Source organism: Notamacropus eugenii, chromosome 2 (assembly GCF_028372415.1).
Source record: "Notamacropus eugenii isolate mMacEug1 chromosome 2, mMacEug1.pri_v2, whole genome shotgun sequence".
Taxonomy (NCBI): Eukaryota; Metazoa; Chordata; class Mammalia; order Diprotodontia; family Macropodidae; genus Notamacropus; species Notamacropus eugenii.
The window spans coordinates 328,770,045-328,788,427 of NC_092873.1; the positions used below are offsets into that span (position 1 = coordinate 328,770,045).

General features: G+C 34.7%; 1 protein-coding gene across 7 annotated transcripts in view; it reads left to right on the forward strand.

Annotated features, from left to right (window-relative positions):
• The window catches only part of HELZ (helicase with zinc finger), a 249,829-nt gene that overhangs the window by 90,864 nt on the left and 140,582 nt on the right, over nucleotides 1-18,383 (forward strand). For all 7 annotated transcript variants that reach the window (XM_072645466.1, XM_072645464.1, XM_072645471.1 and 4 more), the window contains 2 exons: nucleotides 1,723-1,990; nucleotides 2,665-2,998. In XM_072645466.1, the coding sequence (XP_072501567.1) occupies nucleotides 1,723-1,990; nucleotides 2,665-2,998 (602 nt within the window). The remainder of the gene's footprint in view (nucleotides 1-1,722; nucleotides 1,991-2,664; nucleotides 2,999-18,383) is intronic.

Sequence of the window (18,383 nt, forward strand, 5' to 3'; positions counted from 1 at the left end):
TGATATTCCTCCTTTGTTCAAAGTAAATATTTCAATAAGTAATTTGAACCTTGAAGAGCAGGTACAATTATGCATGATTGAAAAAATATTGGATTGGGTTTCACTTCTGTTTCAATTTGTCTGTATGTCCTTGATTAATAATAGGAAAAATTTATGTAGCAATTTAAAATTGTCAGTACTTTCCTTATATTACTTTAATTGAGCTTAAGAATAAGCCTGTAAAGCTGGTACTACAGATATCTTTCTCCTCCATTTTACATATGAAAAAACTGAGGATTCAGAGAAGTGAAATTTTTGTCATAGTCACATAGCCATTGTATTATAAAAGCAATTCAGAGTTATGTATTGGATTCAGTATCTTTAAGGTCTTTTTCAGCTCTAAATCCCATGGTCTTGTGGTCCTTATCTAAATGTTTTATTACTATTTCTAAAATAACAATTCCTTTTTCTTGTTTGGAGCATTTTTACTACTTACATTCTAGAAAATGCTGATTATGGATTTTACTTAGGAAAACATAGTTTTTATGGTTAGTTCTCTTCCATGTTTATGATATGTAAATTCCAATTATTTAATTGGTAAACTATTAGAATAAATATTAAATATATTAAAATCTCAAATTATGCCATTTTTTCCCCTTGTATCATAAAATATTCTTTCCATGAGTTCCCTTTTATGGTATGTGGGTGTAGGACCAACTTAGAAATCAGAAAGATATGAATGTATGTTCTACCTCTGATACATACTAGGTTTTTGATTTTGGCCAAGTCACTTTCAGTGCTCCAGGCAAACTCTCTGAAGATATAAGTTGTAAATGATCAGGTTTGATCAGCATCAGCAGAAGCAGTTTCCACATGAAGACATGTCCACACTGAAGTCTGAGCCTGAACAACAAAAAACAATTTTCCCTGAGATATCGAACAAATCCTTCATTAGTCATTGGATAGAGTGCCAGGCCTGGAGTCAGGAAGACATGAGTTAAAATCCAGTCCCAGATGCTTACTAGCTCTGTAACCCTGGGCAAGTCACTTAATCCTGTTCATCTCAGTTTTCTCATCTGTAAAATGACTGGAGAGGGAAATGGCAAACCACTCCAGCATCTTTGCCAAAACCCCCCAAATGTAATGATGAATCAGATGTCACTGAAATGACTGAAGAACAATAGCAAATGATATTATAGCCAACTTATACTTTTATAAGGCTATATTGAATTTAAACCATAGCCAGAATGTTTATCAGAATGTTTTTTTGAAACAAGTTAACTTATAGACATCTTTATGGTTTTATTTTGAATTTAAAGAAGAAAGTAATATTACTACTTGTTCTTGTTTTTTGATCAGTTGATCTTCCCTTAGTAAGTAAGATATTTGTACATGGTGAAAAGCGAAACATGAAACTCTCAGCAAAATTTTTCCTGTTTTACTAGGTCTCTGTTTCCTGCATATCAAAAGTCCTTTTTAGGGAGATTTCTCAATTCATTCTCAGTTTTATAATTTTTAATAACTTTGTGGCATGTCCACAGATTAATGTTTTCTGCATGGTCTTGTTGGATTAGTTTAGAAATCTTTTATGTTGTGGAAAAAAAAAACTAGTGAGAGGTCAAGTGGGAATGGAAGAATTTCTGTCTTTGGCATGTAAAATAAAATTTGAGGAAAATGCAGGGCATAAGAACTTAAGGACTTTAGTGCTATGACAATATATATGTGTTTTCCTTTTCATTTTAGATCTTGAATACCTAATGCATGCAAGGCAACAACTACTAACGACGGCAAAGCGCTGGGATTCCACTTCTAAGACTATTATAGATTTTGAGCCTAATGAAACTACTGATTTGGAGAAAAGTCTTCTTATTAGATACCAAATTCCACTTTCTGCTGATCAGCTATTTACACAATCTGTTTTGGACAAATCATTGACAAAGACTAATTATCAGTCACGGTTACATGACTTGCTTTATATTGAGGAAATAGCACAGTATAAAGAAGTTAGCAAGTAAGTTATCATCTAAAAATATTTTTCCACTTACTGTTTGTTTCATGATACTAGGACTTATTTATTATGGACCATGAATTTTGAAATGTAAAATTATGGGAATAAGTCTATTTTATTCAGTGTTCTTTTTAACTAGAGCCTAATGTTGGACATTATAATATTTTTTTCAAGTTTATGGTATTCTCTGTGTTATAACATTATTATAAATTGACACGGCATATCTAAGATGTTATCCCATGTTTTGATGGCAAAGGGAAAAGCAAAAGAAAATGCTAAGGCATTTTGTACTACCATATATGAAGTTTTAAGTATTTTCTGTTCTTTGAAAAATTTTTAATTCATAATTAAGTACAATAAGTAATCTTTGTTTAAAAAAGTCATATTTAGTTTAAAAATATCCCATAAGATACTCTGTACTCATATTCTCTTTCTATCATGAGTGAGTGTGTATTCACAAGTGCTACTCGTTTGGGAGTCATTTTTTTGATGTTTGGCGTCTCCAGCATAGATTGAAGGCAAAGAAATATTGAATACTTTTTTAACTCAATGATATGAAATTTAATGTTTTCTTTATTTATATTTAATGTATGTTTCATTCCCTTTCTTCCTTTCAGAATTTTCTGACTTTTTTTTGATGTATAATGTTTAAATTAACTTTATATTTTCTGATTTAGGTTTAACATTAAAGTGCAATTGCAGATTGTAGCAAGCTTCATGCTCACTGGGGTTTCTGGAGGTGCAAAGTATGCTCAGAATGGACAGCTTTTTGGTCGCTTTAAGCTCACTGAAACTCTTTCTGAAGACACTTTGGCTGGAAGACTGGTGATGACCAAAGTCAATGCTGTTTATTTATTACCAGTCACTAAAGAGAAATTAGTACAGACCCAGGGAACCAAAGAAAAGGTTTATGAAGCAGCTATTGAAGAAAAAACAAAAGAGTATATTTTCTTGAGGATATCCAGGGAATGCTGTGAAGAACTTAATCTTCGAGCTGATTGTGAAATGCAGGTATGTTTTGAAAAAGCTGCTTTCAGGTTGCTTCTGTTCTCATTATCAGTATTAGTTCTTTCTTTGATTGTTTTGACCTGTTCTGTGTGTATCTACCATAAGGAAAGCTGTAATTAATTTCAAAGGTCAATTGGGAACATTGGTAGTATGAAAATTGGGTAGTCTGTTAAGCCTGTAAAGCTTATAAGAATTAATTTTTTTTGTATCAGCTGTGCTTTTAAGAATTGTAGGTATTTTGATTAAAATATAAATAGTATTGGAAAAATAATTGAAAGGAAAGTGGTTTTAAAAACCTTCAATAAATAGTCTTCATTCTTAGTAGATACATATATTATCATAGGTCTGGAAAAAATCTTGATCTGTTGAGATAATTTTCTTTTCTCAGGTAAGTGAATACCTTAATGAGCTGTAACTATAGTGAGTAGTTGTTATAAAAACAATAATGGCTTGCTGATTCAGTGCTTACTAATACTAAATTGACATATAAAATTAATGTTTTTAAACTAAATTTAAAGGTGAAGTTTTGTTTTAAGAAATCCATGGTATTGTTGGAGTACTTTTATTATAATAGGACACTTCAGAGGATCAAAACACTTTAATGGTCATCTAGTCTAATGTATATTGGAATAGAAATTTCTTCTACAACAACTTCCTTTTCCTTTCTGCCCCTACCCATGTCAGATGTGGCCATCTGTCACCTACAGTGTTCATAAGTATCATAGAGGGTATCCTAACTCATTTGAAGTATAGAGGTAGTCCATGGCACTGCTATTGCCAGATCCTCATTTTCTGTCTCACCTGAAACCTTGCTTTCACTGCTGTCCCTGAAGTCCACTTCAGAAGATATGCAGAAGCTAGGGCCCCATGTTTTAGAAATTGTGAACTTGCATTCCCTTTATGTTGTTTTTGTTCTCTCTTCTCATTCCTCACTATGTTGTGGAGGAGATCATGGGATCTCAAATCTTACACTAGGAGAGTGTAAGTTCTATTTGAGTTTAAAGCTTTGAGTATGGTTTTGGCTCTGGACTGTGCTGTCCTAGCACCAGAACAGCATAGTATGTATGACAAGCAGAAGGCTGACCATTAGATGATAAATAAGTCGTGACACATGAAATAGGTAAAAATGCACAATGAACTTTTCCTTCCACAGTGAATGGTGTCACAGAAGTGGAGAAGGGGCACAGGGTATGAAAGCTCATAATTCTTAGATTATCTTTAAATATTTATTTTACCATATCCTTAATAGTGTTCATCCAATGACTTAATACATTTTGGAGAAATGATCCATATCCATATGGACATTCTCATTAGAAATAGCACCAAAAGTCAAAGTAGTTAAAACTAAATGAAAATGTGATTTTTAGGTTCTCCTTGTAGAGATGAATAAAGGAATTGGTGGACTTAGTTTCATTGTGTACCCACAGTTAACAAGAAACATCAATTCATGGGAAATCTGATCATCTCACCTTGCAGTGCTCATGATGAACGTAAGCAAACAGACTACAGTGAAGATAATTGCACCTTATGTACCAACATCTGTTTAGAGGATGAAGAAGTAGTGAAAGTCTGTGAAGAGCTTGACAAGATCCTCCAAAGTGTACCTTGATACTTGGTGACTTCAGTGTGAAGGTGGGAAAAGGGGAGGATGGCAAAAATTATGTTGGAAAATATGGTTTAAGGTCAAGATATTGAAAAAGGCCAAAGGCTGATAGACCACTCAGATACCTCTTCCCTGAGTATCATTAACCTTTTCTTCTAAAAGAATTAGAAGGCACTGGATATGGTGAGCACCTTCAAATGTCACAAAAAATAAAATTGATTGTGTTTTAACAGGAAACAACTTGGTATCAATGTGGGAGCTATTTCAGAATCAGTTGTCTTTGTACAGTCAGAATTGATTAGAGCAAAGGTCAAAGTAAATAATAAATTAGAAGAAAGGATAAAGATGAAAAGATGATATTTCTTGTGATACAGAAAGTTTTATTGCTGTCCAGCAGTTTTTTTTTTGTTTTATTGATGCCATTTGTTTTTACCTCACATTCATTTCCAAATATATCCCCTTTCCCCTACCTAGTGACCCTTATAGCTTAGCAAGATGGACACATTGATTGTGTCCAATAGATAGGATATCATACCATACCATACCATACCATACCAATACCATAGCATTGTTCAATGGAAAGGAAGAATTAATGCTTTTTATTTTTTATACCACAGCTATTTCCCTAATATACCATTCCCCCTACTGAAATTTTTCTTGTATCCAAAACAATTATGCAGAATGAACCAACAACACCAACCTCACATTTTTCTCTCACCCTTGACCAGTTACATTTTTTTATTTGTTATATTTATTGAATGCAATTTATATTACAGTAGTCATTGTGTATATTGTTGTTGTTGAAAAAGATTGTTTTCTTGGTTCTGCTTACTTTGTTCTGATCTATAAATTTTTCTGCATTTCTCTGAATTTTTCATATTCACCATTTCTTATGTCATAATAGTATTCTATTACATACCACAATTTGTTTAGCCATTCACCAATCAGTGGACTCATACTTTGTTTTCAGTTTTTTGCAACCACAAAAATTACTTCCTGTAATTTATAGTAGTATTATACCTTTCTTCTTAAATAATAATCTCTGGACGTAGGAAAACAAGAAATGGACAAAAATAAGAACCTTAATTGTTAACCTTTTCTCACAGAAGTTTAAATGATGCAAAATCGTCATTACAACAAGAAAACCAAAAGAGCACACAAACTATCTGAGCTCGCCATCTTGCCAAGCAGAGAAATATGGTAGGCCAGTACAAGTTTATGTGGAAGTTCATTTTCAGAAGGTTAGAGAAGGATGATGAAAGAATAGAAGCACTGTTGCCTCAGGAAACTACAAATAATAGAGGGGAAAAGAGCTTGGTATTTGAAAATAAGTCAGATCATCCTGAAAGCATTGTAGATGAAACTTAAAGGAGGACAACAAATAGATGTGAAATGAAGAGTTCTGCCAACACTTCTCTGGCAGGTTATTCTTATCAGTAATGATAAGTAATGATAAACTGTTTGACCTGTGTGATGAAGTGACAGTGGTACTTAAGGTAAATTTGTTAAGAATGACTGTACTTGACCAAACACAAATAGATGAAGTCTGTGCTGGAGTATATAGAATTTTTAAGACACTAAAAATTTTTTAATTATCTCTAAGAGGAAAAGGTTTCACGAAAAGAAAAGAGAAAGTCACAATGTGCAGCACTGCTACTATAAAATGGTGATTGGGAAAACATTACCAACTATTGATGCTTGTCTTCTCATCTCTATAAAATCTTCTTGAAAATAAGACTTTGCAGAAATTTAGAGAGTATCCTTTATGAATACTTTAGAAGAGAACAGGCAGGTTTTTGCAGCTGATTTTTACTAGTAGACCACATTTTCACAGCCATGCAACTGACTGAGAGGTGGAGATAATATGAGATTCTACTTTATCAATTTTTGTTGATTGTATTCCCAACACAAAGCAAAACAAAAACCAAAACAAAACAAAAAGCATTTAACTTGGTTGAACAATGGCAACCTTAAAGGCTTTTCTAAAATAAGATGGCTCCGATTCTTATATTTAAATCATACAAGATTTTAATTCAAGTATGATTATGGAGGTAACTTTGTTCAGCAGCTTGTTGAGCATGAACATTAAGGCAAAAACATGGAGACTCACACATATGTTCAGTAATATGATGGAGGATGTCCTGACTAAAATCCAACCAGAAGTAAGTTTTCCTGCTAATAATGAAGTTCTCCAGATGACATTTGCAGATGATGTTGCATTAGTTATGTGGAATGGAATAGGCTGTCCTCAGTGAGATCCATATTCATGTAAAAGAAATTAGCCTAACAACTTGGAAATACACACACACACACACACACACACACACACACACACACACACACACGCATGTGTTTGTGTATCTATATATCTCAGATAATAGAATGGATTTTAATATTTTAATAAAATTTCAATTAGTCTAAGATGCTAAAGTTGTAAGGCATTGGCATCTCTTGTCCCCTCTCTCACACTCATCATGTTTAAGTTTTGCAATATACATTTCAAACATTTTCATTTAAGCCTCACAACAATCCCATGAGGTAGTTACTGTAGGTATCATTATCCCTATTTTACTAATGAGGAAGCTAAGCCTCAGAAATCTGACTAGTAAAAGTTCATTGTAGAATTTATATTCAAGTATTTTTGACTCTAAATCCAGTACTTTATCCACTGTGATTTGCTGCTCCTCATAGTAGTAATAATGTCTGAAATTACCCTCCCTCACCAGTTATTTGGTATCCTTTAAAATCGATCCTTCATTGATCTCAATGGGGTTATCTCCAGCATGGATGTCCTCTCCATATACTTGGTCTAGCACAGCTTTTGTTTTGGTCTTTATTTTCTTTAGTGCCATTTCCACTTTGTCACACAGTGCATCATTAACCATGATGTTAGAGTTCAAATGTGGCTAACAGTGATGAAGAGAGTATTTTGTTATATTTGTGTTAACAGTGATGAAGAGAGTATTTTGTTAGGGTAATCTTGACAAATCTTTTCCTTTTTTTTTTTTTTTGCCTTTATTGTTCTCTGTTCAGTTTCATCTTTAATGCTTATGATTATCTACCTTATTGGTGTCTTGCCAAGCTTTCTGTTAACTTGTTTTTCCACTTAATTCCTCTTATTATTTTAACTGATGACATTACTCATAATATTTTACCATTCATCTCTTTAGAATTTTACAAATGGATTTAGCTCTAAACCAGTATTATTCTTGCTTGGCAAAGAGATCAAATGTTTGTTGGCCAAGGTGGTTCCTATCCTCTTTTGGTCTTCCCTTTTTAATTTTGTGTTAATTGAAATTCCTTTGGAAACAGTTCTAATCTACATCATTCTTTTATTTTGTCCATTTCCCATTTTTAGACATCAAAAACTTGTTAAATAGGTTAGGTTGTAGTTGTTTTAATTTTACTCCAAATCTCATTTTTATTCTTTTTTCTAATTTAATATTAATTTTGTTCTTTGCTCTAACAAATTGATGGTCAGACTACAGACAGGTTGTAGATTCAAAAATGCCTTTCAATTTGGTAACCAGTTGTTTTCCATCTCTCAAAACTGAATGAGTTTTATTTTTGTGATGTGACTGAGTGCTATCCATGGGCTAATAATTCCTCACTCTCTTCATGAAGAAAATATTTGTTATATATAGGGATAAGGCTTCTGTGTAGTCTGTATTATGAGGATTGGCTTTTCTTGTTGCATATTCCTGAACCATATTTTCCAATTTATTTTTCTTCATCTACCCTTGTCTATGCCTGCCTTTGCATTGACATTATAATACATATAAATATACATTATATATATAAAAATTTAGTATGGAGAGTCTTATTGAGTTTTCTGTCTTCACATCCTTTTCATGAGGTGTTAGTTCATAAGCTGTACTTATTTTCATAGTGACGGTTGGTAAATAAGAATTCATTAAGCATCTACTGTGTACCAGGCGCTGTGCTAAACACTAGAACAAAAAACAGTAAAAACTCCCTGCTGTCAGAGAGCTCATAGTCTAATGTAGGGGAGTCGGCATGTAAGTAAGCAACTATGTACAAACAAGATATAGACAGGATAAATTGTCGATAATAAACAGAAGAAAGGAACTATTAAGGGGGATTACACAAGACTTCTTTTAGAAAGTGAAATTACTGTTGACACTTGAAAGAATCCAAGAGATTGAGAGGTGGAAGAAGAGAATTCTAGGCATAGGAATATTTGCATTGAAATGTATGGAGTCAGGAAATAGAGTGCTTTGTGTGAGGAACAACCACCAGGCTTTTGTTACTGAATTGTAAGAGTATGTGGGGGAAAGTTAGATATGAAAAGACTGGAAAGCTAGGAAGGGACCCAGGTTATTAAAGCCTTTAAAAGCCAAACAGAAGATTGTATATTTGGCTCTGAAGGTGATGGGGAATCACTGGGGCTTAATAAATATAAAAGAATTACATAGATCTCTGGTTTAGGAAAATACTGATAGCTGAGTGAGGTTGATTTGAAGTGGGGAGAGACTTGAGGCAGGGAGATCAACCTGAATGCTATTGCATTAGCCCAGGAGTAAAGTGATGAGGGCCTGGACTAAGGTGTGGCAGGATCAGAGGAGAGAAAGGGACATATTTGAGTGATGTTGCAAAGGTGATTTGCTATGAGAGATGCATGAGAGCTAGTGAGAAGTCGAGGATGGCACCTAGGTTGTTAGCCTGTGTAATTGAGAGGATGGTGATTCCTTTGACAATAATAAGGGTATGTGAAAAGGAAGAGGATTTGGGAAGGATATCTGGATATCCATTTTGAGATATCTAATGGGCAATTAGAGATGTGAGACTGGAGGTCATCAGATAGGTTGGGGCTGGATAAATAGATTTGAGAGTCATCAACATAGAGATGGTGATAGAGCATAGATATAATAGATAATAGAATTCATGGGAGTTAATAAGATCATTAAGTGAGAGAATATACTGGGAGAAGAGGACTCTAGAAGCCCTGTAGGACATGCATGGTTAGCAGGCGTAATCTGAATGAAGATCCAGTAAAGGAGACTCTGAAGGAGCAGTTAGATAGGTAGGAGGAGAACTAGGAGAGAGTAGTGTTTGGAAAACCTAGAGAAAAGAGATTATCAAGGAAAAGGGAGTTATCAATAGTGTCAAAGGCTGTTTAAGAATGATGAAGATTGAGAAAAGACCATTAGATTTGGCAATTAAGAGATTGTTAGTGACTTTGGAGAGAACAATTTCAGTTGATTGATGAGATCGGAATTCAGACTTGTAGAAGGTTATGAAGAGAGTATGAAGAAAAGAAGTGGAGGCACTTAATATAGATAGTCTTAAGTTTAGTCACAAAAGGCAGGAGAGAGGAGATGATAGTGGAGATTGATGGTTCAAAGGGGGTTTTTGAGGATGAGGGAGAAATGGGCATGTTTGATGGTGGGAGGAAAGCAGGCAGCAGATCCCCAAAGACTGAAAATTGAGAAAGTAGGAATGATAGAGTAGATCCTGGTGATCTTTTTTTTTTTGTTTAAACAAATTCTTATCATGAACAGTGAAATACAAGATTTCCAGTTGTCTAACACCATGGTTCTTGTTGCCTTTGGACAACAATTAGATTTTCAACTGCATTAATGAGTGTATAGTGTTTAAGATAAATGAGCAAAATGCATCTATGTTCAGTTTTGGCTCCCAAAATTTAGGAGTGACATCTAAAATGTATTTCCAGAGAAGGGCAACCAAAATGTTGAAGGGATTTTAACACATCATATCATTGTGAAATAACTGTGGCTGTTTAGCCTTGAGAAAACTTAAAGACTTCATAATCATGATCTTCAAATATTTGAAGAATTGTTATATGAAAAAAGTTACTCTTCTTGGCCCTGATGATAGAACATGCATTCATGAACAGAAACTAAAAAGATGTTATTTAGATTCTTTGAAGACAGAAACTTCCTAAGAGTTATGGCAGTTCTAAAATGGAATGGTTTTCTATATGTAGTTAGTGTCTGTTCACTTCAGGGCTTCATTTGGAAGCTAGATAACACACATACACACACACATATAGAATATAAAATATATTTATATTTAATACATTGAAATATGTCATATATGTTAAACATACATATATGCATGTACACATGAGTATGTATAAACTTATGTATGCATATACATGTGTGTGTATTTTATACACACAGAAATGTATAAAATTCGTTCTTCATGATAACCTTGTGAGGCAGGCACTATTATCACAATTTTACAGAGAAAGATCCTGATGTTCAGAGAGATTATGACCTATCCATGGTGCTACAGGTGATAAATGTGGGAGATGTGAATCAAAACCATTTTTCTCCTTACTCCAAATCTAGTGTTCTTTCTACCATGTTTCCTTTTTCAAGTGAAAAAATCCCACTTATTGGGATGCTATTTTGAACATTTATTATTGCTATTATTGTTTATCTAAATGAGATATAAGGCACTTTCCAGTTTGTTCAGAGTCCAATATTTGAAGCAAAAAATGTTCCAGAAAATTTTGATCTTATACTATTGCTAAAAGTTCAAACTTTCTACTTAAAAATGTTCTTTTAAAAATTATGAATAAATAATAAATTATGAATAAATAAAATTTTCTACTAAGAACAGAAAATGAAGCCATGAAACTATCTTATACACTAGTACTTATATTGCCCTGCTTGTCTCTATCCCCTCATTGACCTCTTTCTGTTCTCTTTTGTTTATTTTCTAAATGCTTTCTTGGCTTTTTCATTCCTCATGTTTTTTTTTTTGACCTCTCAGTAGCATTTGATGAGTTTCTTGACACTGTTTTTTATTTATTCTTCCCTTTATGGTCTTTTCTGACTCCTCATCCATATTCCTGTCTCCTAATTGGGCATATACTAAGACTTAATATTGAACCCTCTTTCCTTTGTGTGTTTTCTTTTGATGCCCTCATTAGCTCCCATGAGCTTGGATATCTCTGTGCAGATGACCTGTATTTACAGGCCTAGACTTTCTTAGGCTCCAATTCTGCATTACCAACTGCCAACTTGTTACTTCAAATTGAGTATCTTTTAGGAATCTTAAACTCAATACATCTAAAGTAGAATTCATCAGACTTTCCTGAGAACCTGCCCCTCTTTCAAACTATTTCTATTGATTGAAATGTGACGGTAAGTAGTCAGAGGTGACACTGAAATAGAACAGTTTGGAAGAAGAATGGGTTGGGGGCTGTGTGTGTGTGTGCGTGTGTGTGTGTATGTGTGTGTGTGTATGTGTGTGTGTTGGAATTACAATGTAATATCAGTCATGTAGATCACAATTTGTTTTTTCTTGTTCTTCCTGGAATATTGTGTGCCTCAGCCAAAAAAAAAAGGGAGGGGAAGGAGATGGAGCTCTTACTTACTGGTCATTGCCTCAGTGCAGAGTCTGCCCTCTATGGGAGGACCTGCCACAAAGTCATATATAGGGGAGACAACAAACGTACTGGGGAAATAGGGATAGCATTCTCCCAATGATATTTATGCAGTTACTACTATGAGTACTTTGGTAGTGGTTACGTTATAATTGTACTGAAGGGCCTGCGTAGGACAGTTCAGAATGGGGGAGGTTAGGAGCTTACACAGTAGATAGAGGTGAAGTTGGAGGAGTTTGGGGGGAAGAGATGTTTACAGTTTCACATAGCCAGAAAGTACTTGTTTGAGGCTGGATTTGAATTCCATTCTTCTTAACTCTAGGTCCAGCATACTATCCACTGTGCCACCTAGCCACTTCTAATGTGCAAATATGTGTTGTTTCCCTGGATAAAATGTAAGCTTCTTGAGGACAGAAACTGTTTTATTTTTGTCCTTGTATCTCTAGTTTTTAATACTGTGTTTTCTATGTAGTAGGTATTTAATAAATGCTAATTGGTTTATTTTTGATTGCATAGCTCAGGATTGTTGTGAATAAAGTACTGACTTTTAAATTTTAAATTGTAAAGGTACTACTTAAAAATGAATTCTCATTATGATGTTTTGATAAACTAGAGCTTTTGTCATTATGGGTGCTTTCTCTGATATAGATATTAGTATACTATTCCATTGCTTTTTGTCCCTGTATTATATCCCTACATGATATTGTGTAAATTCTTCATAAAGGATATGTCTGAGATACAGCAGGCCTTGGTATCTGTAGACAGAGATCACAAGAGAAAACATGTGTTTTGATGAAAGAAGTACTGAACTTGGAATCTGCAAAGAGACCTGGGTTCAGATTTCCATCTCTGATGCTAACTTGTTGTGTCAAGGTGGGCAGATCACTAATTTTCTCTGAGCTTCAATTTCCTCATCTGTAAAAGGAGAATAATACACCTATAGTACCTACCTCATAGAGATTTTATGAGGATCAAATGAGATATCTGAAATGTTTTGTACATTATTGGCATAGATAAAATGCAGTATTAGATAAGATTATTGATGTAGATATTATATCTAATTGATATAGATATTGTTATACCTAATTAAAATTAGATACATTATTGGCATTGATAAAATGCAAAATATTGTCATTATTCCAGTGATTATAAGTTTTAGAACAGATTCTATTTCTCTTAACTTCTGTCAGAATATTTTGCCTATTCTCTCCCTTTGTAGTCATTTTTTCATTGTAGTACAAATATCAGGAATTTGAGAATTCATAGCAGTCAGTAGAACAGTTTGAATGAGGACTATTCATGTGAGTTCTAGGAGTTTTTAAAGGAGAAGATTTGATCAGTTTCTCCTCCTAATTTCATTTCTTTTATTTAATGGCAAAAGTCTCCAAATGAATGATTTTGAGGTAATTCAGTACCTAAAAGAAGAAAACCCACATGCAAAGCTTATGTATCCAAATGAGATCTTTCAAGAGTTAATCTGTACAGCCAACTGCACTTGAGGTGGTAGGTATGATCTGGGCAAATACTGGGATGGTGATGTAGCAGCTTCTAAGATTCTGAGATGCCTCCCCAGCTTTCTACTTTTGTACCTGAAGAGTCCCGTCTCTGATACGTGTTAGAGATGCTCCTACTTCTAGGGATTACTTTGCCAGGGGTATAGGGTGTTAACTCATGCAGAATCAAGGTGTACTATCTGATACATCCACTCTGAGATCTGTGCTTTGAGATCTTTGGGTGCTGGAATTGGTTGAATGGACAAAGCAGGGAAAAAAGAAGTAGGGAGAAAAATCTGACTTATGACTGACTTTGGGCATTTTCTTTTTTAAAATAATTTTTTATTAATATATATATTTTTTTATAGAGCAGTGATGTTCCATTATATCCATGCATCACATTTTCTTTAGCCATTTTCCAGTTGATGGGCATCTATTTTGTTTATAATTCCTAAGAATTTTACTTTGGTTTCTTTACAGATTTGTGTAGTCTCTTATATTATCTTTTGCTTATCTTTCTGTTAGACTTCTTCAAAACTGAGAGAGGGATATTGAAGTTTATTGCCATTGTGGTATGCCTGTATGTTCTTGTGGCTTAGATACATTCAAATGTGTATGTTTATTATTGATGCTGGTTTGTGATCTATGGTTTCCTTTTGCTATAATAGAATTTACTTATCTCTTTTTATTTTTTAAATGTTTGGTTTCACTTCATCACTAGTATGATTGCAACTCCTGCAGTTTTGGATTTACTTGGTGTATAGTAAATTTTTTTACCATCCCTAAAACTTTATTTTCCGTATGTCTTTGTTTTTTAAATGTATTTCTGGTAAGCAACAGATTGTACGGTTTTATTTTCTCATCCAGTCTGTCACTCTTTTATAAGTTTATTGGATTGTTTAATCTGTTCACATTTAAAGTTATGAAAGTTAAGTTTACATTTCCTTCCATCTGTTTTTAATATTGAGGTTTTCCGCCTTTCTACTGTAAATACAGTACTACGTTCCTTTAGTTAATTTACCTTAATTATTTTCAGGGACCCTATTCCCACTGGCTCTCTGTCCCTCAATGCTTACTCCTGTCCTCTTATTTCTTATCCTCTTCTCTTCAGGGTTTTACTTACTACTTTCTTTTTCTTTTTTTTTCTGATTATATAGTTTCCCTTCTTCTTTCATCTTAGTTAAGAAGATTTTCCCCTTCCTCTCTTCTCCTTAACTATTCTGGTTCATTAGTTTTTTTTTTTATTATATTTTTTGGTCTCCTTTCTAAAAAGGATTTCTTTCATTCTCTTCATTATCCATCTTTTCTATTTATTCTAGATCCCCATTCTCTAATTCATGATCCCTTGCTGTCCTTGGCTTCTGCATTTGTTCACTCCTCCTGTATTTCTTTTGTTTGGGATGTTGAAGAGGCAAATAATCTCTTCACTTCTGGTATTCTTTCTAAAAAAGACCTCTTTATTAATGAATGCCCCTGTTTTTTTTTCTTGAATTATTTATTTACTTTTACTTTCTTGAATTATTTATTTACTTTTAGTTTTCAACATCAATTTCCACAATATTTTGAGTTCCAAATTTTCTCCCCATCTCTCCCCTCCCCCCACCCCAAGACACCATACATTCTGATTACCCCTTCCCCCAATCTGCCCTCCCTTCTGTCACACTTCTCCCTTCTCTTATCCCCATCTTCTCTATTTTCTTGTAGGGCAAGATAGATTTCTATACCTCATTGCCTGTATATCCTATTTCCCAGTTGCATGTAAAGACAATTTTTAACGTTTCTTTTTAAAACTTTGAGTTCCAACTTCTCTCCCTTCCTCCCTCCTCACCCATCCCCACTAAGAAGGCAAGCAATTCAATATAGGTTATACATGTGTAGTTATGCAAAAGACTTCCATAAAAGTCATGTTGTGAAAGACTATGTTTCCTTTCATCCTATCCTGCCCCCCATTTATTCTATTCTCTCTTTAGACCTTGTCCTCTCCAAAAGTGTTTACTTCTAATTGCCCTCTCTTCCCATTTGCCCTCCCTTCTATCATCCCCCTCACACCTCACTTATCCCCTTCTGCCCTACTTTCCAGCAGTGTTAGATATTTTCATACCAAATTGAGTGTACATGTAATTACCTCCTTGAGCCAAATATGATGAGAGTAAGCTTCACTTTTCCCCCCTCACCTTCCCCTCTTTCCCCTCCATTTTCTTGCCTCTTTTCTGAGAGATAATTTGCCCAATTCTACTTCTCCATTTCTCCTCTCAATATATTCCTCTCACCTCTTAATTTCATTTTTTTAGATATCATCCCTTCCTATTCAGTTCACCTTGTGCCCTCTGTCTGTATGTCTATAATCCCTCCAACTACCCAAATACTGAGAAAAAACTTCAAGAGTTACAAATATTATCTTTCCATGTAGTAGGAATGTAAACAGTTCAACTTTAGTAAGTCCCTTATGAATTCTCTTTCCTGTTTACCTTTTCATGCTTCTCTTGATTCTTGTGTTTGAAAGCCAGATTTTCTATTCAGCTCTAGTCTTTTCATCAGAAGTGCTTGAAAGCCCTCTATTTCAGTGAATGACCATTTTTTCCCCTGAAGTATCATATTCAATTTTTCTGGGTAGGTGATTCTTGGTTTTAATCCTAGGTACTTTGACTTCTGGAATATCATATTTCAAGCCCTAGATCCCTTAATGTAGAAGCTGCTAGATCTTGTGTTATCCTGATTGTTTTTCCACAATACTCAAATTGTTCTTTTCTGCCTGCTTGCAATATTTTCTCCTTGACCTGGGAACTCTGTAATTTGGCTACAATATTCCTAGGAATTTTCCTTTTCGGATTTCTTTTAGTAGGAGGTCAATGGATTCTTTCAATATTTATTTTACCCTCTGGTTCTAGAATGTCATGGCAGTTTTCCTTGATAATTTCATCATTCATTTTTAATCATGGCTTTCAGGGAGTCCCATAATTTTTAAATTGTCTTTCCTGGATCTATTTTCCAGGTCAGTTGTTTTTCCAATTGAGATATTTCACCTTGTCTGCTGTTTTTTGGTTTCTTTGGTTCTGTTTCTTGATTTTTCATAAAGTCATTAGCTTCCATCTGCTCCATTATAATCTTTAAGGAATTATTTTCTTCAGTGAGCTTTTGTACCTCCTTTTCCATCAGGTCAGTTCTGCTTTTTAGGGCATTCTTCTCATTGGCTTTTTTTTGAATCTCATTTGTCATTTGTTACTTTCTTCAGCATTTTTTTGGGTCTCCTTTAGCATTCAGATGACCTGTTTTTCTTGCATCACTCTCATTTCTCTTCCCAATTTTTGATCTACTTCTCTTACTTGATTTTCAAAATCCTTTCAGATCTCTTCCATGACCTGAAACCAATTCATAATTTTCTTCCAGGCTTTGGATGGAACAGCTTTGACATTGTTGTCTTCTGTTTGCATGTTTTGGTCTTCCTTGTCACCAAAGTAAAATTCTATAGTCTGACTCTTTCTGGTTTTTGCTCATTTCCCCAGCCATTTACTTGACTTTTGAGCTCTTTGTCAAGGTAGTTTTCTGCTTTCAGTGGGTGTGGGGGATATACTGTCAGCCATTTGATACCGCCATAATCTGTGGGCCTAGAAACTAGCTACAGCTGCCCTTGCTGCTGCTGTGGCTGCCACTGGTTCCTCTGCCCCCTCCCCACTCTGCCACCCTGGGCCTGGCGCTGCACTACTCCACTCTCCCACACTGGTCTCACAGTCTTTTTCCACTGACCTGCCAATTTGTCCTCTGTGTTTTGGGGTCATGAAGTCTGGAAACTACTACATGTGTGAGAGATTCAGTTCCCCCAAGGCCTACCCAGGTCCCCTTTGTGCAGCGAGGCCCACACTGGAGGCCCACACTGGACTGCATTCTGTTCCCAGTGTGGAGTGATGGACACTTCCCAGCAACCTTTCAGGCTCTCTTGGGCTGGAGATTTGCCTCACTCTGTCATTCTGTGGGTTCTGCAGCTTCAGAATTTGTTTAGAGTCATTTTTTATAGGTATTTGTCTGTGCTTGGTGGGAGCACTGTAGAAAGGCTGTGCTGTTACTATGCCATCTTGGCTCCCCCCACCGCCTCCATCTTGTTTGTGATGTGACCTGGAAGTCCCTCTTGGTTTGTTCTTCATGAACTTGTCTAGAGAAAAGGTACTAAATTTTAGTTGTGGTATGATTTTCTGATTTAACTCCTAATTCTCCTGAACTCATCTACAGACTCCAAAGCACACTGTGCAGAGTTAGTAGGTTATCTCAGGGCTTGTGTTTTTTGTTCAGCACTTCATATATTTTAGTGTCTTACATCTATGAGATTGGTTAGACAAATGTCCAGGGATAGCATAGGCCCTAACAAAATGAGGGAGGTGATGTTTGAGGTAGGTCTTAGGAAGATGGACAAGATATTGTTAACTGCTGGACATAAGAAGGACTGATAAAGTTCCCTACCATGTATCAAATGTAAGTAATATAAGCAAAATATCAGTGGCAAGAGTTGATGCAGCATATATTTTGGAGAAAGTGAGTAGTCTATTTTGGTTAGAGTATAGATTATGCAAAAGGAATAAATAGTGTGAGATGAAACTGAAAAGATAACATTTTCTAGAATTTGTAGGAATTTGAACATTAGACTAAGAAAGTTGCATTTTATTTTATTAATACTGGTGAACCAGCTAAGGTTGTTTTTTTAAGTATAAATTTTTATTCTGAGCTTCATAAGGACCAAACAAAATTAACATTTCCAAATAATAAGTAGAATTGAAAAAGAAAATTCAAAATGTTTCTCAAAACTGTATTTGTGTTTGTTTTTTACCTTTTGTTCTTTTTTGTCTATTACAAAAAATGCAAAAATGCTTAAATGACCCTCTTTTCTCCCTCTCTTCTGCCCTTTTCCCCTCTTGTCAGTAATTA